The following is a 23,656-nucleotide window of genomic DNA, read 5'->3' as shown; positions in this document are numbered from 1 at the left end:
AGCGCAATTACGGTCCGTACCGTCGTCATCTTTGCGACCGGGGCAAAGGTCTCTTCGTAGTCAACTCCGTGTGTTTGTGCGTAGCCTTTTGCTACGAGTCGCGCTTTGTAGCGGTTGATGGATACTACGGCGTTCTCCACTCCATGTGTCCGAATCTCAAGGCCTTCGAACTCACTATCGAGGGAGTGACTCGATTCGTTGCCGTCGAAGTGATCGTCTTCGTATTCCGACATTTTCGCCTTCCCTTTGTCCATCTACGGGCTAGGCCGTGATGTGCTTTGATCGCTCAAAGGCTCTTGTGGTCCGCTCAGTCGGGTCGTGATCGGACTTTCTTCAAACATGCGCGTAAGGCGATCTTCATCCTCTATCTCTTGTTCGGCAGATTCCCGGTCAAGCGGAGTCAGAGTCGAAGTTGTCTCTAGTGCGTACCAGGATGTGAATTCGTCAAAATCGACATCTCGACTTACTCGAGATTTTCGAGTTGAGGGGTTGTAGCACTTGTACCCCTTTTGTTCGAGTGACTATCTTACGAGAATACATTTCTCCGACTTCGGGTCAAGCTTTTGACGCTTCTCGTCGGGGATGTGCACGTACACTATCGCGCCGAATATCCGGGTGTGTGATAAGTCCGGCTTCTTTCCGAAGTATATTTCGTGCGGAGTGACCTCGTGCACTCCGGATGTTGTGCACCAGTTCATTAGGTAGACAACAGTATTTGCAGCTTCGGCCCAATATGACTTGGGCATATGCTTCTCGTTTATCATGGCCTGCGCTATTTCGAGGATGTGCTGATTTTTGCGCTCGGCTACTCCGTTTTGTTGCGGAGTGTGTCGGCAAGTGAGTTCTCGCCAAATTCCTTCCTTTCGGAGATACGCCGTGAAATCGTCCGAGAAGTACTCGCCGCCATCCGATCGAAGGCATCGTACATGACGGCCCGTGGCTTTCTCGACTTCATTCTTGAAATTTTGGAAGTGTTCGAACAGTTCGCTCTTTTGCCACATCGGATAGATCCAAGTGTGCCTAGAGAGGTCGTCGATGAAGGTCACATAGTATCGGCTTCCGCCAAATGTCGTCGTCTGAGCCGGACACCATACGTCAGAATGGACTACATCGAGTAGACCTTTGCTCACGTTCCGCTCTTTCGGGAATGGGTGTCGGTGTTGCTTGCTGAATTGGCACGCTTCGCATACACCTTCAATCTCCTTCTCTTTGAATGTCAGGAGTCCGATGACGACTCCTTTCGATTTCATTGCTTTGAGTTTGATGAGATTGATGTGGCCAATTCGCTTGTGCCATAGCTCTATGTCGGAGTTGGCTTTCGTGCTTTTTGCGAACATGGCGGATTTCATCTCGTGTGAATCGAGAATGAACATCCGGCCCTCTCTTCTTCCACACGTGATGATTCGGCCCTCTTTTTCGATGAAGCACCCTTCTTGGTCGAATCGTACTTGCATCCCTTGCTCAACCATTTGGCCAACCGAGACCAAATTCTTCGTGATGGTGGGAACATTGCCGATGTGCCGAATTGGGTGCGTAGTGTCATCTCCGGTTTCGACATAACCGGGTTGCTCTGGCTCTTGAAGTTCGAGGAACCATTCTTTATGAGATGTCATGTGGTTTGAGGCTCCGGAGTCAACAAACCATACGTCCTCCGGATTGAGGGCACTAGTTGAGGTAGAGGCCGACATAGAGTTTGCTCTATGTTTCATCATGAAAATTCCGCCACGGTTGGAGTTGCATGCATACATTCCGCCACGATCTTCGTAGTCAGAGTTGTGCGCATACATTCCGCTATACTCTTGTAGTCGGAATTGTGCGCGTAATTCGTGAGTTGTCAGCTTGTGGAAGCCGATTCACACATCTTCTTTCGGCACTCTTCTTCGTGGTGGCCGAGCTTTCTGCAATATCCGCATTCAATTGCGTTTTGACAACTCGGGCCGGAGTGGAAGCTCCCCCTTCTTGCGAAGGTTCCTCGTTGGCTTCCGTTTTGCGGCCGAAATTGGGAGTTGTTATCGTAGGTCGGACCTCGTCCACCTTGTCCTTGGCCGAATCGGCCTCTCGCTCGTCCGCGTCGTCTTCCTTCATTCGAGTGCGTGTAGAGCCACATGCTCTACACGCACGTGGTTTTCTTCGACCAATATCATTGATTGGAGCTCGAAGAAGGAGGGAGATTTCTCCCGTGCTAGAACGGCAGTTCGCATCACGCCGAACCGTGGTGCGAGGCTGCCGAGGCATATTTGCACCATCTCATCATCATCGATATTTACGCTTATTGAACCGAGCGAATCGCAAAGCTCCTTAATCTTCGAGGTGTATGTCATGATGGACATGTCCCTTTGTTGAATGTTGTTCAACTCTTGGCGGAGTTGAAGCCTTCTTGTGGTTGTGTTCGCCGCGAAAACCTTTCGTAGATTTTCCCATGCCTCCTTCGGCGTCTTGGCTTTGCGAATGTAGCCGAGCATGTGATCGTGAACACATGTCACCAAGCAGTACATCACGTGTCTTGTGGCTTGCTCCCATGTCGCGTATCCGGGAGCTGCTTTGGCAGGTCAATCTTCATGCTCTCCTTTGATGTAGCTCCAATAGCCTTGTCCGACAAGGTATTGGTGCATCTTGTACTCCCAACATGCGAAGTTGTTTCGATCCAACTTCTCGGTAGGGAGAGCACTCCCCATTTGAGTATTCATTATGTCAATTCTTATTATTCTTCTTCTCTCTTCGAATGTGAGCTATGTAGCGAAGCTACGATAGCGATGAGCCGGTTCTTCTTGAACGTCGACGTAGAACTCAACACACGCAGATGGGCTAGATGGAGCTACCAAACCAATCTGATACCATGTAAAGAATCGGGTATGATTCTTGTGTAGTAGAATAGGTGTGAACTGTGTGTGTGTGTGTGTATGAGAGAGAGACACACACACAGAGAATACGCAAGGTAAAGTATATTAACAAAGGAGAAAGACTCAACATTATACAAGGTGGGAGGAGGGTGCTTTATATAGTCACCCACTCTCTTCATTAACTACAAGACTCATGGAGCATGGGGAATGTGAAAGCTCGTAAGTTATGTGTCATAGAATACAAAGTGGTGACGTAGTGGTGACTCTTGATTGTTGGAGTGTCTATTCACTCTCAAGGTGAGTTCACACACTAGACCAAGTTGAGCTTGATTCTCAACACATACCACAGGGTGAAGCCTGCGATCAACATCCAAATGTTCGGGAACCTAGGGGATGCGGACTGCAAGCCTCTCTCAAATTGAATCTTGGCGATTTTGCTTCTCATGAATATGTAGCACCAACTATCCGCATTGAAGGTGTCCATCCACCTATCAACAGAGTGATCAAGCCATGTCGCGGCACCCCACGATGTTGTTCCTTCCACTTCACATGCCGCAAGGAGGCGAGTCACACTATCCATACCTTTTGAGTGTGAGGGCAATCCCACAGACAATGCCTCAGAGTCTCAATAGGTGAATGGCAAAGTGGGCAACCTAACGGGTTGCCACGTTTACCTAGCCATTTCAAGGTTGTTAGGTACCTTAGGTATGATACGGATACCATACGTATTTAACGTATTAATATCCGTATAGTACCTCCCAATTTAAAAATACGTTAAATACGTTTTTTTAATATGTTAAATACTTATAAAATACGTATTTTACGTATAGTACGTTAAATACTTCTAGAATTTGAAAATTATTTACCTTCCTAAAAAATATCTATAATATTGTAAAAAACATCTATGTTTACACAATTTTGTGATGTACAATATAGTTCTACATCCTAAAATACATATAAGACATTTGAACATTTCACATCCTAAAATATTTGTAGTAATATGGATGTCGACATTCCCTTATTCTATAAATCAGTGTAAGTGTGTATCACGATTTTCTACTTCAAATTGTAATTATTTACAATTATGCCTTCATAGATTGAGGAATCGCTTTGTTGTTAAAAAACGCGTATTTTACCCATAGAGTACGTTTTAGAATACCCACACGTATTCTAAACGTATTCTACCTTTTGGTACTATCATTTTTTTATGAGCCTAAATTTGTAAATAATTAAAACTAATAATTTTGTAGGGCTTTTTTTAGTAGTGAAATCAGAAAAAGTAAAGAATTGGGGGTTTTCTGTTTTGACTCACTACTGTCTTCATTTTGTAGCCTAAAGGTTTTTACGCATGTCTTTAGAAGCAGCCTATAGGAAGGAAGCATAGTTTTAGTTCATTTTCAAAGAATCAAAGGTAATTTCGTCATAATATATGTGCATGTATGAATAATTTTGGTTTGTTTATGCCCAAATGGAATGTGGATTAAAATCTGTTTTGAGGGTCTCAAAACAGAAAATATTTTAGAATATTTAGAAAACTCTGAATTTGAAATAGATTTTCCATGGAATCTAGATTAAGTAACATACATTATTGAGAAAGAGGGCTGAAATTCAAATTTCCATTATGTTATGACTTCCCCATAACTTAATTAACTTATTAAGTAACATATAGGGAGACGATATTAAGTATTTACCATAGATTAGCATGCATATTACATATGCATCATGCATGTTTGAAATTTGAATGATTTATGTGTGGTTATGCCCAAATGCAAGTAGATTAAGTATATGTCTTGCATATTTAAGAATATTTTAGAAAATAGTAAATACTCTTAAATAGATTTGAAATTTTCTAAAGGATCGATTAAGTAGCATATATATTTGAGAAAGAGGGCTAGAATTTCCATTATGTGATTACTTTCCCGTATAGTTAATTAACTTATTAAAGTAATTAGGTCATAGAATAATAATATACAAATGCACGTTTGAAATTTCAATGATTTCTATTTGTTTATGCCCAAATGCAAGTGGATTAAAATGTAATTAGAAAGAGCTCTGAAAATTTTCGTTATGTGATGACTTCTATGTGTTTTTGCCCAAATGCAAGTGGATTAAAATCTAATTGAGAAAGAGGGCTGAAATTTTCGTTATGTAATAGATAATTAACTTATTAACTAACATATATGGAGGTGATATTAAAGTAATTACCATAGAATAGTTTATGGTTAAAATCATCATGGATAATTACCATCATGGATTCATGAATAATTTATGGTTAAAATCATATGTTTAAATCATATACATTGTGACATTGTGGATTCAATGTTCATGAATAATTTATAGTTAAAATCATATGTTTAATGATATACATATGTCATCTTCGCATTGTGGATTCATGACTAATTTCTTGTTAAATTCATATGTTTAAATGATATACATAATCACATTGTGGATTCATGAATCTAGGACAATATATATAAAAGACAACTCTCGAGTCTCTAGAATTCGATATCAGTGGTCACCAATTAAGCAACTATGCCACGCAAAGAATCTCCCTTATGGGACAAATATTGTTTGAATAGACAAGCTGGGAAGTCATCTGGGTCCTATTATTGGGATTGCCGATTTTGTGGTCTTCATGGGACCGGGACACTAACACGTTTAGTTGCTCACCTTGTTGGAATTAAAGGTGAAGGTATAGACAAGTGTGTGCAAGTAACTCTAGAGGCATATCAAGAGGCTATAGCATTAGCACAAGAAAGTGAATTGACTCGCAAGAAGCAAAAACGCATCAAAGAAGTGGAAGCCATGGAACAACAAATTGAGTTTAAAGAAGGCATGGTGGATTCAATGGTTGATTCAATGTTCCAATCACAATCATCAATAGCCAGCACATGTGCCTCATCTAAGAAGGATACAATTGACCAAATTCCTATGGATATTGAAGATACAGAAGGTTCAAGAAGAAAAAGTCTCACTCAAAGCACCATAAGGAGAAGATCAAGTGCTACTATGTTGATGAAGAAAGACTATGCAAACACAATGTTGGTTAGATGCATTGTGGAAGGTAATCTATCTTTTAATCTTTTGAAAATGTCATGTTGGAGGAACATGTTGTTAGCTTTCTCTGATATTGGGGAAAAGTATAGTGGTATTACCTACAATGATTTAAGAGTTAAGTATTTAAAGAAAGAGCATTTGAATGTGCAACAAAAAGTGGAAAATGTGAAAGCCCTTTGGCCAAAATATGGAGTTACAATACTTTCAGATGGATGGATTGACACTAGCAAGAGAGCACTTGTGAATATTTTGGTCTCATGTTGTTATGGAACTATGTACCTCAAAACTATTGATTGTAGTGGTGTTTCTACAAGGGTTGATGGTCCATGGCTGGCTGAAATGCTTTCAATTGCAATAAAGGAAGTAAAACCCGAAAATGTGGTGCAAATTGTCACTGACAATGCATCTAATTGTGTTAGCATGGGTCACATTCTAGGGACTGAATTCCCAAGCCTTGTATGGACTCCTTGTGCATCACATTGTCTAGATTTATTGCTAGAGGATATTGGGAAGTTGTCTTGGGTTCGTCGAGTGCACAAGAGAGCAAATTATGTGGTTAAACTATTCACCAAGAAAAGGAATGCGCGGAAAATTTTCAGCAACAATTCGTCTCTTGTGCTTCTTAGGCCAAGTGCCACTCGATTTGGCTACATTCTTATTGTCCTTGAGAGGCTTGCAAGAGTTTGGAGAGCTCTTGAACAAACTGTGGTTAGCAACTATTGGGAGGATTGGAGTGACTCCAAAAAGCCATATGTTGTCAAGGTGAAGTCCATTGTGCAAGACAGCTCTACTTTGCCTTCAATTATGATTGTAATTTCTATTATGCGCCCACTGTTTTCTGTTTTGCGGCGAACTGATCGTGAAGGATCTACAATGGGCTTACTTTATGAATTCATGAGGAGGGCTAGAGACACATTGCAACGAGGAGCGAGAGAAGACACATCAAACAAAGACAGGTAATTTATTCTAATATTATTATTTCTATGTAGTATGTAGTATGTACAATTGTTATTTATTGTATCTTTTTCATTTCTTTGAATCATTGTTATCATCAATGTTATGCATATTTCCAATAATTGATTTCTATAATATTCATATTTATGTTAATGCAGATATAAAGAGGTTTTGGAATGCTTTGATTGTCGTTGGTCATGGTTCAAAAAGCCAATTCATATTGTTGCACATATTTTGCATCCTTTATGGAAGCCCAAAGATCAACCAATAGTTATGAATGCGGAGATGACAGATGGATGGCTTGGGTATATTCAAAAGGTATATTCTATAGATGAATGTGAAATCTTACAAGATCAATTTGACATGTATAGAAATGGTGTGGGCCGATTTAGCAATGAACTATCAAAATCACACATTGCAAAATGCAAACCTGTCTCCTGGTGGGAAAGATATGGGGACAATGTGCCCTTACTACAATCATTAGCTTGTCGAGTATTGTCTCAGGTATTATAGTTTTTTTTAAAAATTGTGTCAATGTTATTAATCTTCTACAATGACATATATTCATGTTGTTTGTTGAATACTTTGTGTCATAGGATTGCTCTTCTGGAGCTGTTGAAAGAAATTGGAATGCACATGCGTTGGCACATACAAAAAGGAGGAATCGTTTGAAGGTGAAACAAGTGGAGAGATTAGTATATGTTAGAGAAAACTTAAGGCTTGTTCGGAGCTTTCAAACTCATGTTGGTCTTCCAATGCAGGTCTACATCTTTCTTATTCATATTTGACATTTGACGTTTAGAGTCTAGACAAGTCATTTATAGGTTAATTAACGAGCCTTGTGAATTGGTTATGGTTTTAAAATTATCAATCATGATCATGATACTATGATATTATTTGATTTAGGTTAATCCAGATGAGATAGACATTGACAAGACTCCTGAAATGCCTCCATCAACAACCGATATTGACACTCAAGTCGCACAAACATATTTTGAGGAAGCCGAGGCTATGCATATTGGTCGGGTTACTCGGAGTAGATCTAAGTTTGCCACTATGATAGTGGATGAAGGACTAGTAGGTTCAAGTTCTAGCACTATTAGAGGAGGTCGTGTTCGTAGTTATGCTTGTGTGAGAGTTTCAAGTACAAGAAGGGTACTTATTCGACAAGCTACAAATATTCCTTGCAATGCTGAATATGGTAATGATGATGGAGAACAAGAGGATGAAGACATTGACAATGACTCAATTGATTCATTTTCTGATAGTGATTATGTGGACAACTATGATGATACAACTGAATCCTCGAATGATGATGTAGAAGAGGAAATATAATTGAAAATAGAATGAAGATCATTTATTACTGGTTTTTACATATTCATTTGAATTAGAGAACCAATAACTATGAGTATGAAGAAATTCTAAGTTCTAAATTAGTAAATTCTAATAGTATTTTGATCACTCTATTCATTTTCCACGATTTGAGTGTTGAAATGATATGTGTTTTCATTTTGATTCGAATTTCAAACTTCAATTGTGTTCACCACTTTCATTTTAATTTATAAAATATGTATATCATGTGTATTGAAACATAGATAACCATGTGGTATCCATGGAGAATAAAGATAATTGGTATTTACTCTATAGTAATCAAATTTCAAGTATCTTTGTATTCAACGTATTTAACGTATTCAACGTATTTTACCTTTAAAATACGTATTCTAAGAACTTATATATATTTTTTAGAATACTTATAAAATACGTAGCATACGTATTGTACACGTACGGTATGCTACGTATGTTACAACCATCAGGAATCGTCTATGATTATCACACTCATGATAGGTTTCTCTTTTCTTCGTTTTCTTCTTCTCTATCTTCTATCTACTGCAATTATCACACTCAGGACAGGTTTATGTCTTCTTTTCTCTCTTCTTCTTCTTCTTCTTCTTCATCTTCTTCATCTTCTTCATCTTCTTCATCTTCTTCATCGTCGTCTCTTCTATTCTTCTTTCTTCCTTCCTTTGGCTTCTTTTTCACTAAAATCTTTTTTTCTTTTGCTTTTTATTTGGGTTTTACTTACATTTTCTTTATAAATACGTATTATACCTGTTTTTTTATAAATACGTTAATTACCGTATTGGACAAATGTACATGATATTTGACTGAACAACATTGAGGTATAGTACATACTATACAAATGATGAGGTACTATACGTATTTAAACGTTAAATATGGGTATGTAAACAACCAGGAGCCATTTATAAACATTGCAATAATTGAATAAATAGTTGTTTCTCTTCAAAGATTGATTTATAAACATTGCAATAATTTGTGAAGGTTTCTATGAAAGCATTGATTTGTAACATAAATTTCAAAATAAACATTGCAATAATTGAATAAATTGTTGTTTCTCTTCAAAGATTGATTTGTAAATCTTTGTCAATGCTATTTTAATCATTAGATTTATTTCTATATTTACTCCTCTAACATAAGAAATCATGAATTGTTTTTAACGATGATCGAGCGTTTTACATGAAATTAGCTCCTCTAACATAAGAAATCATGAATTGTTTTTTACAATGATCAGGCTTTTTACATGAAATTAGCTCCTCTAACATAAGAAATCGTGATTTTTTTTCATGATGATCGGGCTTTTTACATGAAATTAGCTCCTCGAACATAAGAAATCAACCTTCTAGTAGAACATTTTGCTTGTTGTGCATCAGTTGGATCCTCAACATACGAAATCAACCTTCTAATAGGGAATTTTGCTTGTGCATCTAATATGATAGCACTTATTTGTGAGGGATTTTTCCTAATGATTGGAGAGGTAGAAATAATGTATGGAACATAATTTCTATTTTTATTGATGATTTTCTTGTTTTTGAAAGTTTGGAACATAGTTCCAATTTTGTTTCATGTAATTTTGTCATGAAACAATGTAATTTTCTATGAAAAGCGCACTTAATAGACTGGTGCACTTAAGTGGACACATAGTTAACCGAATGGTTACTGTACATGTATATATACGAGTACACACAAGACAATTACATAAATACACTAACATTCTTTAATTTACTGAAATATCTGAACACTTTAACTTGCACATAAGTCACACATGCACACACTTAAAAACATTTAACTATCAAGAGCATCCTAAGGAAGTTGAAAAACATAAAACCAACCGTTACTAGGGTCTGGAAGTCATCAACTCGAGCCAACCCCATCTTTCTTGGTTTAATATTGACCAATAGCCCATTAAAGTATCTCATGAGCCCATTGCTTACGACCCATGAAACATAGTATTGGTTATTTCAGCAACTACTCGGAGATAAATGCATCCTACTCTAGGGTTTCATAATATACGTATGAAAGATAACTTATATCAAACTAAAGTTAATCATGGATTCGTTCACTGATCATATTGGTGACATTGTTTGTTCGTATTGAGTTCACATTTTGACAATTCATAACTTGTGTTGTCAAGACTAACTCTCCTAACTTTCACTGGAGCAAGAAATTCCCACCTTTTTCTTCATCATGTTGTAACTCTTTCCTCGTCTCTTATGGCCAATTTCTCATTGAATTAATTAAGTTTGAGTAAAACTTTCATTTCTTTATTATTCCAAAATGTGGATTGTAGTCAAAATGCCAATTTGTTCTTTTCACTAAGCTTCACATGACACATCTCCATCCTCATTTGGAGATGATGATGTTGTTTTCAACAAGGTACATACTTTCTTTATTTTGGTGTTGAATTTTCTGAATAGTCTTTTTTGCATTTTCAAGCTACATACTCAACGTATTCATTGTATCTTGTCTTTTTTGCATTTTCAAGCTACACACTCAACGTATTCATTGTATCTTGTCTTTTTTGCATTTTCAAGCTACATACACAACTTCTTCATTATATGAAGAAAACTCAACAGCTTATTCATTGTACATGATGAAAATTGAACTTGTAGAACGAACTAATTGCGACAACCACAAAAGTGTCTTAGAAAAGTAAATTGCCATAATATCTCCATATTTTTATTTTCAATATAATGATAGGTAGTTGTTGTGCCTGACACACACACACACAGAGGACAAAAGACCAGGGCAGCTTATTCAATTGAGGATTCAAGGCAAACATTATGGGGGAATGTCAACATGAGTGGGAAAACACCGCAACTTTTATGCTCCATGCCTAGGTTTTCCAGACCCATTATGTTTATGCTCAATTAACTCTAGCTTTTCCAAGGTGGACGGGGGATGTCCACATGAATGCGAAAGCACCACAACTTTTTTAAGCCTTAGGTTTTCCAAACCCATTGCATTTTATGTTCAATTAGCCCTACCTTTTTTTTAAAACATCCACCTAATGGTGAGAAGGTCAGGTCAATCGCACATCATATTGCATCAACTTCGTAGGGTCCATTACCATGTCCCTTTCGTGGAAAAGACTTTTGGTGCGTTCCTTTCTTGAAAAAAAACACATTGTGGTGCCTTGGGTGTGTGCGAAAGACTTTGATTTCACGATGCTTTCTTCTTCTTCTTCTTCTTCTTCTTCTTCTTCTTCATGTGGGTGTGTGTATATATATGTATATTATATATCCACACACACATATACATACATATGTGTCTGTCTCCAGAGTCCAAGGGCATACAAAATTAGCGAATTAAAATAAGCAAGTATTTATTCAGATATAATTAACATTAATATTTATTTACTTTATTGTCGATGACTTCCATGGCGAAGGAATACAGAGGCGCCATCGCCGCCTTCTTCTTGGCGTTTCTGCTCCTGAACGGCGCCTCCATCTTCTGTGAGGCACAGGATAGCGTCTCCTCCATCATCACCAGCGACATCTTCGATCAGTTCCTCTCCCAACGGAACTCGGCTCCTGCAAACGGCTTCTACACCTACGACGCCTTCCTCGACGCAGCCGGCTCCTACGGCGGCTTCGGGACCACAGGCGGCTCCGACGTGCAGAAGCGCGAGCTCGCGGCGTTCTTCGCCAACATAGCGCACGAGACAGGAAGTATGTGATGAATCATGAATGTGACAGACAGACAGACAGACAGTAACCAAAAACCCTAATAATTCTCTGTCTGTCACTGTGTTTTGCTCTATATGTATGTATGTATATATTTTTATGTATGGATCTATGGAGCCATGATGTGTTGGTATATACATATATTTTGTGGTCTCAGGTGGACAATACATAGAGGAGATTAACAAGGACACTTATTGTGACACTTCGTCCGGTATCCCGTGCGCACCCGGTGTACAGTACTATGGCCGTGGCCCCATCCAACTAACGTGGAACTACAACTACAAGGCGGCCGGAGACGCCATCGGGTTCGATGGGATCAACAACCCCGGCATTGTCGCATCCGATCCAGGCATCTCCTTCAAGACGGCCGTCTGGTACTGGATGACCCAAGCTTCGCCCACGTGCCATGATGCCATCGTGAATGGCAACGGGTTTGGCGCCACCATCAATGCCATCAACGGGGCCCTCGAGTGTGGAAGCAACCCCAGCAACCCAGATGGCCAACAAAGCCGGATCCAGCTCTACCAGTCGTTCTGTGGCACCTTGGGTGTAGACCCGGGATCTAACCTCTCTTGTTGAATAAAAACATGTGTCATATGAAAATGCTAACTAGTGCTAGCTGAATAATACAACTTGGCATGATGTGCTTTGGCTATCACATTTAAAATGGCCACATTGTAACATTCTCATTGAATAAATAGATTCACCCTTTATCCACTCTTTCCAAATAATTCCTCACCGATGACCTTGTCAAAAAAGAGAAAAGACTAGTGCAAGAGTTAATATCCGATGTATACCCACTCTTTCCGAATAACTCTTCAGCAAGGGTTAAAAAAGCGAAAATACTAGACCATACATGGGTGAATAGCTTAAATTTTGTTTGGTAAAGATTATCGATAAATTGGAAGAAGATAGATGAGTTTTTGAGCTGAAAACTATCTATACATATTCTATTCAGTAGGGGCACATGAACTGGTTAATAAGGAAAAAAATTATAGCGAACATATTAACAAAATCTCCATTGGTGGGATTGAAATGCTTAATATATCATGTGTAGTTAAATCATATCATTGGGGCTATTATCTTTAGTTATCACATGGAGGACATGCAAGTATAGCATTAAAAGGAGTATAAGTTATTTCATGTAGTGGTTAGATGTTCAATGGATGAAGTAGGGTTAGTACATTTAGGAACACCTTGTCCAACCTTGGTAAAACTAGCTGAATCTTAAATATTTTCTTGAATTTTTTTCTCCTTGATTTTGTCAAACATAAATAGTCGAGAAGTTAATTTGGAGCCTATTATTATTAGATTTATGATTGACATTATCACACTAGGCATGGCTAGCTTGTGACATTAACCATGAGGTTAAATTCATTATTATCTACATTATTTAGTGATTACAATTTACAACCATGAGGCAATGTTGGTGAAGAATGTGGTGAGCTGATACTTCCTAACATCAATGGGAAGGTTTTAAAGATGTTATTCATTATGGATGAGACAATTGCAACTGTAGTTAGTGCAAGGGCCACTCTAGCAACCTGTGCCACAATAAGCCATATTCACTACAACATAGGTATTCAATTTGGCACATGTTGCACCTTCTACTTGTCTCGTGCATTTTTGTGCATTGCTTGGAGGGAGGTTGCCATGGCAAATTTGTCTAGTGCGAATAACAAAATTTAATGATAGGTGAATGATTAAGACATGTTCATTATAATTTTAATACTTGGCATGTTGTCTTTTGTAAGAACCATTTGGTATAAAAGGCCGACTCCTTCCACTTTGTATCCTTACCAGTGTGAACTCGTCCAATAGTTAGGGCTTGAGTTATAAGCCCTAACCTAACGTTGTAATAGGAGCTGTTGATCATTCTTGTACCTCGAGTCTTGTAGAGAGAGAGAGAGAGAGAGAGAGAACAGAAATAACGAGAGCTTCCATTAAAGCTTCGAGTTTGTCTATCTACCGTTTCCTCTGTCATACTATCTGTGTTGTCTGTTATGCATAACCGATAGGTCCCCACATACTTCCGCGTACATACCGAACACCATATCTAACAAGTGGTATCAGAGCGACCTACTATTCGGCGGCAACAAAACAATAGAAAGAACTGAAGAAAAAGACTAGGTCAGTCAAAAATCTCACAGTCTTTCAAAACAGAATATGGCTTCAACATCTGGTACAAGAGTTGAAATCCGAAAGTTCGACCAAAAAAAACTTTGCCCTATGCAAGGAGATGATGCAAGATGTCTTGATCATCAGAAGACATGTTGAAGCCATTCGACACAATGAAAAACCTGCTTTGATGACAACCGAAGAGTGGAGATCAGTAGATGAAATCACGCGCTCCACCATCCGAATGCATCTGGCCGAAAACGTCTACTTCAACATGGCCAAGGAGACGATAACTCTCTCATTATGGGAGAAGTTGCAAGCGGTATACGAAAAGAAGTCCTCGTTGAAACTCATATTGATTCGACAACTATTCAATATGAAGATGAGAGAGTCGGATCCTACAACCTCCCACATCAACACCTTCAGCCGGGTATTTTCTAAACTCTCCTCACAAGGGATCAACTTCAAAGAAGAAGGGAAATCCCTTGCCCTCCTATCGAGCTTGCTGACGAGTTGGGAGGTATTCTGCACAACATTCGCCAATAGCCGTATGATCCTAAATCTACATGAGACGATCAACCAAGTCCTCACCGAGGATATTCGACGAAAATCGATGGGACTCGCCATCAACGAATTGGCAGAAGCCCACCACTCGACCGAGTTGATTGAAAGAACAAGACAACAAAACCAATCGAAACACTAATCGGTCGAAAACGAGGCGAGATCAACATCGGTCGAAGTTGAGAACGGGAAGATCAGGCGAGTTCTACACCCATTGTAGAAAAGCCGGTCACAATGTTCCCAACTGCTAGTCAATCAAGAGGAAAGAGAGTAGTCGGCGATCCGAGCAGAATCGAGGACGATCCAACTCGAACCACTCTCTAGTCGGCAACCAAGTCAATGTTGCTAACACCCGATCAGGACAAATCCTCTCCTTAGAGGACTCGAGGATCAGATAAGTCCTCTATAGTGTGCAAGACACACATACATGGTTACTGGACTCTGGTGCCATATTCCACATGACACCCAACATCGAATGGTTTTCAAACTATTCGGTCGGCGCCATCGACACAATTTGACTAGGCAATGGGCAGGAATGCAAAATCGCCGGAGTAGGAGAAGTACCAATTCAATTGTCAATTGGCAACACAATTGTCCTGCACCAAGTCCGGCATGTACCCGCACTGAAAAAGAGTCTAGTCTCCATCGGCATGTTAGCCGAAGCTGGGTACAGAACTGTAGAGGATAGTGCGGAATATTGCTCAGCCACAACCAAGTATTCAATCACTTCAATGAGAATCAAACACAAAAATGGGAAAATAGGGAGAGAGCACACACACACACACAGACAAAGTGATTGCCCTAAGTCATATTTATACTTATATGAACTTAGGGCTATTTACAAATATAGCCTCAATAGGCTTTACTCAAAACATATTTACAAATATGTCTTCTCTTCCGGTTCTCACCGGGTCCATCCGATCCAGTTTCGGGGTCTCTTCTGGTTCTCACCGGGTCCTCTTCATTCATCACCGGATCCCATTCGGAGGGACCGATTTCCCAACAATCTCCCCCTTCACTCCAGCATGGGATGTCTTGCAAGCCCGATCCACTTTCGGCAAGCATCCAGCTTGTCGATTGTCAACACCTTGGTCAGCATATCTGACCCGTTCTACTCCGTGTGGGTCTTCATCAGCACAAACTCTTGATCTTCAACTCTCTCCCGGATCCAGTGGTACCTCCACTGGATATGTTTCGTCCGAGAATGGTAAGTTGCGTTCTTTGCAAGGTGGATGGCACTTTGATTGTTGCAGTAGAGCCGGTATTCCTCCTGTTGGATCCCTAGCTCTCCGATGAAGTCCTTCATCCAGATTATCTCCTTGCCGACTTCTACAACTGCCATGTACTCCGCCTCTAGAGTAGTGACATAGTCTTCATGGAAGACTCCATTTTCTTTGAGTGGAACCAACAGAAAAAAGTGGGAAAAAAGGCCTCATTCGAAATTGAGAAAGAAGCCGTACAAAGACCGACCCACTGGGCCGAATCAAAGATTTGACAAATAGTCGAACTCGACCAAGCCGTTAATACACCTGGCAACTCCGAATTGGTAGGAGGTCCACTAGTCGAACTCGAAGACAAAGCCATCAAAGACAAAAAAGGCAAAGTCAACAAGGTGCAAGCCGGAAACGATAAAGTCGACCCGACTAACCCACCCAAGGCCAAAGGGAAAAATAGAACCGAGTCGGCTAAGTCTTCTACCTCTAAGTCAACTGATCTCGAAGAAAGGGAGGATGCCATGACATCACCAAAATTCTACTACAGGGATGAGTCATCTAATAGGACTCCTAAAGACAGTTCAAGTAAAATACCGATTGGCCGATCGAGCCGACTGAAGAGTTTAAACCAACAACATCAGCACCTAGGAGATCCGGACGAGTCAGAAGGCCTACAAAGTTTTATCAACAGGGCCTCGACTACGTCAACTACATGAATGCATGCAAACCAAATACTTACAAAGAAGCTATAGCCACACCGGATGCTGACACATGGCTACAAACCATACAATCCGAGTTGGACTCGATTCATCAGAATCAAACATGAGAGTTGGTCGAACAACCAACCATGAGAAAGCCACTACCCTACAAATGGGTCTTCAGATACAAATATGTATCTGACTTAGAGAAGCCCAAGTACAAAGTGTTAGGAATTGACTGGCCACAACCGGTTTCACGTTCGTATTCGTGTGCAGAAACCAAGAACTAGTGCACGGGCAAGAAAAACGTGAAGACACAGAGACACCTATATTTTACGTGGAAAACCCAAAATGGGAAAAACCACAGGGGTCCACAAACCCCGAGAAAAACATATCACTATAGTAGAGAGGAAGTACAAATTACGGAACTTGGATGTAACGACCTCGAGTTCTCCTTCGTCTGACAGATGGCTATAGAGTTACACTCTCACTCTCTCACTCACGGTTACAGAGGCAACTAGCTCATTCTAACTTTACAATAATGATCAACTACACTTTACTATAAAGTTTGCCCTAGTTGCTTATATACAAAAGCAACTTTCTAGCTATTTACAAGTATAGCCCACAATGGCATTTTAGACTATTTACAATTATAGTCTTCCGAAGCGATTTCAATTTTCAATTACGATTATGGTTTCGGTTTCACTTCCCATCCAGAGGGACATGTTTCTAACAAACTCCCCCATCACTCTGGCATGGGGTACTTCACCAAATTGACTCTTTGTCGGCACACGTTTAGCTTTTCGACTGATAACACATTCGTTAGCATATCTGATCCATTTTCGGCCATGTGGATCTTCACTGGAGCAAATTCTTTTTCTTCTACTCACTCTCAGAGCCAATGGTACCTCCATTGGATGTGCTTTGTACTCAAGTGGTAGCCGACATTTTTCGCAAGGTGGATGGTACTCTTGTTGTCGCAGTAGAGTTGGAATTCTTCCTGCCGAATATCCAGCTCACCGATAAACTCCTTCATCCATAAGCTTTCCTTGCCGGCTTCCACTGCGGTCATGTACTCGGCTTATGTGGTGACAACACCACGACCTTCTGCAATCTTGATTGCCACGAGACGGTTCCCCCTACATTAGTCATTATGTATGCGGACGTGGATCGACGGGTATCTGCATCAACCGACATGTCTGAATCCGTGTAACTTTCCAATGTGGGGTTTCTTGAGCTGAAATGAAGACACAACCTCGCAGTGCCTCTCAGATATCATAGTATCCACTTCACGGCAGCCCAATGCTCTCTCCTGGGATTGCTCATATATAGGCTGACTACTCTGACAACGTATCCAATGTTCGGCCTAGTACAAACCATCGCGTACATCAGGCTTCCAACCGCCGAGGCATAGGGGACTTTTGACATCTCGGCTTTTTTGGTTTTCGATTTCGGGCATTGATCTTTGCTTAGCTTGCAGTTCGTCAGCAGTGTCGAGCCAACCAATTTTGCACCTTCCATGCCGTATCTTTGGATCACCTTTGTCACGTACTTCTCTTGTGACATCCATATCAATTTCTTTGTTTGGTCCTGAACAATATGCATACCCCGAATTTGCTTTGCCAGAACCATATCCTTCATCGAGAACAACCCACTCAAGGCCTTCTTCAGCCCTCAGATCTTCATATGGTTCCATCCGACAATCAACATGTCATCCACATACAATAGGAGGATGAGGAAATTTCCTCCATTGAATTTCTTCACAAATATGCAGTGATCGGCCTACGTTTTGTGGTACTTGTTGTCAGTCATGAAGGATTCAAATTTTCAGTACCATTGTTGAGGCGCTTACTTCAACCCATACAAGCTCTTCCTTAACTTGCATACTAGGTTCTCTTTACCTTTCTTCACAAATCCTTTCGACTGGTGCATATAGATCTCCTCTTCAAGATCACTGTGCAGAAACGTTGTCTTGACATCTAATTGCTCAACTTCGAGATCCATGCTGGCCACAATGCTCAACACGGTTCGGATTGACATCATCTTTACCACTGGGGCAAATATTTTGTCGAAATTGACACCCCTCTTCCGCTGAAAACCTTTCATGACAATTCGTGCTTTGTACCTGGGTGGATTCCCACCATCTCTTGGTTTCAACTTGTATACCCATTTATTCCGAAGTGCCCTCTTTCCTCTTGGCAGTTTGGTCAGTTCATATGTGTGGTTCTCATGCAAGGAATACATCTCCTCTTGCATGGCACTCAACCAATTTCGGCTATGGGTATCTTCCTTAGCTTCTTCAAAGCTTTCCGGCTCCCCCTCATCGGTTAGCAGTACACGCTCTTCATCCTGAAATCTTTGGGGGGGCCTCCTTTCTCTTAGGGGGTATCTACGGCCTCCATTTAGTACAATCGGTTCTTCTTCGACTTCTTCGGCCGATTCGAAATCGGTTCCTTGTTCGGCCGTTTCCCCTCGCTCTTCAGTCTGTTCTTGATTTTGCCGAGTATTAACTCGACCGACTGGCTCGGATTCGATTTCGATCGAATCAGCTTCTACTCGATTTGGCCAAGCGTCGACTCGGTAGTTGGAGACTGTTAATAATTAGGTAAGTAATTAAGCAAGGGTTAATTAGTACCTAATTATGTGATGTAGTTAAGCTAAGCAGAAGATTAAGTGATATGTGTGTGTATGTGTGTGAGAGGAAGAAAGAGAGGAAGATACACTTATGAACAACACAAGATGGGGGATGATTAACTGTATATTAAATTAGCATTATCATCATCAAATACAAAAATACCTTCAATGAGGTATATATAGATCTCATGTGTGAGGATAATATAGGTACAAAAGTGTAAGTCCTATATTAAATGTACTTAGGGAGTGGAGGATCTAGAATATCCCACTTAAGTACGAGGTCCTATTTAAGGCGTTATAGTCAACACTTCTAACTACATTCTATCTAGGTAACTACGAAGTTACATGGTTGACTAACTATTTAAACTAAGTTGAGCTTGATCTCTCAACACACCCCCTCAAGCTCAAGTGTGAGGCATCCGACATCCACTTTGGCTTTCGTCGGCTTTGTGTGCTTCTGTCTGGCCTTCGGTTTTCTTCGTCGTGGCAATCTCGGTTCCTCCCCCTCAAACCGGTGATGAAGGCTTGTAGTGTGTGGGCGAAGGTCGACTACTTCCACCCATCGTGGGTTACCAGCCTCTTTGGTGGAGCTCTTGGGCTCTTGTTCGGCCTCTACCTTCAATGCGAAGACAGTGATGGGTCATATACTCATTGTAGCCGAGCCGAGTGACGAGGTTCTTTGCTCTAGATGAGTGTCGAAGTTTTTCGCTCGTCGATGTGAGCGCCTTCTTTGCTCTGGGTGTCCACATGATGGGTACACCAAACTCACTATCTAGTGAGCGAGCCGACACATCCGAATCATTGTCGTCGTGGTGCTCGACTTCGTATTCGGGCATCTTACCTTTGCCTTTGTCCAAGGTCATACTTGGTTGCGACGTGCTTGGAAGGCTTGAAGGCTCGTGTGGTCCACTTAGCTTAGTAGAGCTTGGACGGTCCTTTGATGAAGGTCTTGGCTGAATATCATCCTCCAAGTTGACGTCCAACTCTTCCTCAATCGAGTCGGGTGGAGCCAAATCGCGCTTATACCAAGATGCCGATTCGTTGAAGACTACGTCTTGACTCACCCAAACCGCTCTGGTCGAAGGGTTATAGCACTTGTATGCCTTCTTCTCGGACGAGTATCCTATGAGGATACATTCCTTCGACTTCGTGTAGGGCTTCTATTGTTGTTCATTTAGGATGCGTACATTCGCAATGCTTCCGAACACCTTGAGGTGCGACAGGATCGGCTTCCTTCCGACGAGGAGCTCATATGGAGTTAGCTTATGCACTCCATTAGTGGTGCATCGGTTCATGAGATAGACGGTCGTGGATTCCACGTTGGCCCAATAGAAGCTCGGCATGTGCTTCTCATGCATCATGCCGCGTGCTACCTCGAGTATTTGCCGATTCTTCCTTTCGACTACTCCATTTTGTTGGGGTGTATGTCGGCATGAGAATTCTCTTTGAATGCCTTCACTTCAGAGGTAGGAGGTGAATTCATCCGAGAAGTACTCCTTTCATCCGTCCGATCGTAGGCATCGAATGTGCCGACCGGTTTCTTTTTCGACTTGGCCCTTGAGCTTTTGGAAGTGGGAAAGCACTTCGCTCTTCTTCTTCATCGAAAAGATCCACATGTAGCGGGAGTAGTCATCGATAAAGGTTACGTAGTATTGGCATTCGCCAATTGTCGGCATTTGAGCCGGTCTCCATACATCCGAATGTATGACGTCGAGGAGGCCTTTGCTCGTGTAGCTCTCCTTCAGGAATGAGAGTCAATGCTGTTTACCGAGTTGGCATGCTTTGCATACTCGGTCAACTCGTTTCGACTCGAATGTCGGAAGTCCGATGACAACTCCCTTTGATTGCATAGCTCGGAACTGTTGGAGGTTGATGTGGCCGATTCTCTTGTGCCATAACTCGATTTTTGTCTTGATTTTGAGACCTTTGGCATACATGGCCGAGTTCACCTCGTTCGAATCGAGGATGAACATGCGACCGTCTCTCCGTCCCTTGGTTATGAATCGACCATCTTTCTCGATGAAAGAACCTTCGTTGTTGAAGCGGACTTGCATGCCTTGTTCCACGATTTGGCCGACCGAGTCCAAATTCTTCGTTATTGTGAGCATGTGCAAGACATTCTTGATGCAAGTTTGCTCGCCTTCTTTCACGAATGAGACATTGCCGATGTGCCGAATCGGATGTATGGTGTCGTCACCCGTCTCTATGACGCCAGGTTGATCAGGTGTGCGCAAATCCCTGAACCACTCTTCGTGGGATGTCATGTGATGTGAGGTGCCGGAATCGACGAACCACACGTCTTCCGAGTTGGAGGTGCTCGTGGAGTCGAAAGCTGTCATAGAGTTCGCTCCATGTCTCATCACGAATAGACCACCGTAGTCGTCCTATTCGGAGTTGTTGGCGTAATTTGTGAGTTGTCGGCTTGTCAAAGCTGACTTGCTTCTCTTTCTCCAACACTCCTCTTCAGAGTGGCGGATTTTGCCGCAATAGTTTCAAGCAATGGGCCACATTTGCTAACCTTGTTCGGCATGGAAGCTCCCCCTTCTTCTGAAGGTCCCTTGATGGATTCCGTCTTGTTATGAAAGGTTTGAGTTCCGTTCGTGTGATGGGTCGAATCAACCTCTTCTACTGCCTCGACCTTGTCCTCGGCCACCATCCGAATTTGAGAAGAACATTTGTCCTTCCGATTTCTTGGTTTTGTTTTGGACGTGGTTCTCTTCAACAATTAGCATTGATTAAAGGTCAAAGAACAAAGGAGGGTTTTCCCTCACCAAGATTGCCATCCTCAACGAGTTGAATCGTTGTGCGAGGCTGCCTAAGCATACTTGAACCATCTCGTCTTCATCGACGATTATGTTCATGGAGCCAAGCAAGTCGCAAATGCTCTTGATCTTGGCGGTGTAGTCGGACATGGACATGTCTTTTTGCCGAATGTTGTTCAACTCTTGTCGGAGTTGAAGCTTTTGGCCAGTTGTGTTGGTGGTGAACATTTTCTTTAAGTTCGCCCACGCTTCTTTAGGTGTCTTGGCGTCTCGAATGTCGCTAAGCATGTGGTCATGGACACATGTTGCCACACAATACATTATTCGACTCGCCGCTTGGTCCCATGTTGCGTAATCAACGTTCTTTGGGTCGGTTCAAATTTCTTGTGCGTCGTTGATGTAGCTCCAATTCATCTTGTACTCCCAAGATGAATAATTGGGATCCAGTCTAGCTTTTCACTAGGCAACAAGCTACCCATTTGTGTGTTCATGTTGATTAGTGTCTTCTCTTCTTTTTCTTTTCTCCCTTCGATAACGTACACGTGCTACGTAGCGGGGTGGACTTAGTGGATTTTCTAAGCCACACACTCTGATACCATTTGTCATGATATAGCAAGGCTCGAACCCATGACCTTATCTTACATGGGTCGAGCTCTTGACCATTAGATTATATGTTGTAATACGATGAATATTATTTTCATTTAAGTTTTACTATAGGAAATTGATGTATATTCCAAATTTCTCTAGAACATTCTAGAAACTTCAGGAGTACTCTTGAGAACACTATAAAAGGAGGCAGAAGGCATTATTTCGAACCAAATTGGTTCAATTCCAGTATTAAGACTCCTAGCTACTATTGTATATTCTCTTAATATAATATATATCTTTTGTTATCATCATTCTCTGTCTCTCTGTCTCTCTGTCTCTCTCTCTCTCTCTCTTTCCTTCTCTCGAGAGTTCTACACCTCCTTTAGTACTAATTCCTTCTCTGTCTTAGTATTGTTCGTGACAGTTTGAACCGGTTTTTTCTCCTTCCTTCTCTTCCTTTATCTTCTTACTTCTCCCTCCCTTCATACTAATCTCTTATTCCTCTTTTCTCTCATACTATGGCCACTGTTAGCACTCAAGAATATCAATCCGTTTTTTCGGAGTTGCAATGCTTGAAAGAGAAGTTTCTCGCATCGGAACAAGAAAAGCAAAGATTGTTGGGGGAGCTTCAACAAATCTCCTTAGAGAAGCAGCTGACGCAACAACAGCATGGGGAACTAGCGTTACGCGTGCAACAGCTCGAAGCAACCATAGTCGTGATGCAACAACAAGGACCCAGTACGCAAGGGGTTCATAAAGAACCCAAGATCGGCCTTCCCATGAAATTCGATGGAACACGATCGCAGTTTAGAGCATTCCTTAATCAGGTACGATTAGTCATTCAAATGCATCCTTCCCGATATCCCACCGATGCATCATGAGTGGGTTTAGTAGGCACGTTGTTAAGTGGCTCAGCTTTGGCATGGTTCGCTCCATTGTTAGAAAAGGAATCTCCTTTACTAAACAATTTTGAAGAGTTTTTAAGTGAGTTTAAAGCCTATTTTGGAGATACTGACAACATAAGGACAGCAATCAACAAAATCCGATGATTACGTCAAGGTGATCGTCCAGCCTCCGCATACGTTGCAGATTTGCGCCTACTCGCCTCCGATATCCCTTGGGATGACCAAGCACTTATGGAGCAATTTCGTTATGGTCTACATAACGAAGTCAAGGATTTACTCTTGA

At 41.2% G+C, this 23,656-nt stretch overlaps 2 protein-coding genes across 2 annotated transcripts; both read left to right on the top strand.

Moving 5' to 3' along the window:
- The first annotated feature begins 4,229 nt into the window (after positions 1-4,229).
- Positions 4,230-8,385, top strand: LOC147861288 (uncharacterized). The gene is made up of 5 exons (XM_087323629.1): positions 4,230-4,251; positions 5,527-6,853; positions 7,010-7,355; positions 7,448-7,612; positions 7,758-8,385. Exons 2-5 carry the CDS (start codon positions 5,646-5,648, stop codon positions 8,184-8,186), a joined length of 2,148 nt encoding a protein of 715 aa, XP_087179755.1. The 5' UTR covers positions 4,230-4,251; positions 5,527-5,645; the 3' UTR covers positions 8,187-8,385.
- Positions 8,386-11,532: 3,147 nt separating this feature from the next.
- Positions 11,533-12,610, top strand: LOC147861287 (endochitinase 4-like). The gene is made up of 2 exons (XM_087323576.1): positions 11,533-11,878; positions 12,051-12,610. Exons 1-2 carry the CDS (start codon positions 11,578-11,580, stop codon positions 12,470-12,472), a joined length of 723 nt encoding a protein of 240 aa, XP_087179702.1. The 5' UTR covers positions 11,533-11,577; the 3' UTR covers positions 12,473-12,610.
- Positions 12,611-23,656: the final 11,046 nt, after the last annotated feature.

This window comes from Azolla caroliniana, unplaced genomic scaffold (assembly GCF_043228905.1).
Source record: "Azolla caroliniana isolate FFs.n. ecotype wild unplaced genomic scaffold, voAzoCaro1.0.p SCAF_8, whole genome shotgun sequence".
Lineage (NCBI taxonomy): Eukaryota > Viridiplantae > Streptophyta > Polypodiopsida > Salviniales > Salviniaceae > Azolla > Azolla caroliniana.
This window is presented reverse-complemented; position numbering and strand designations above follow the sequence as displayed.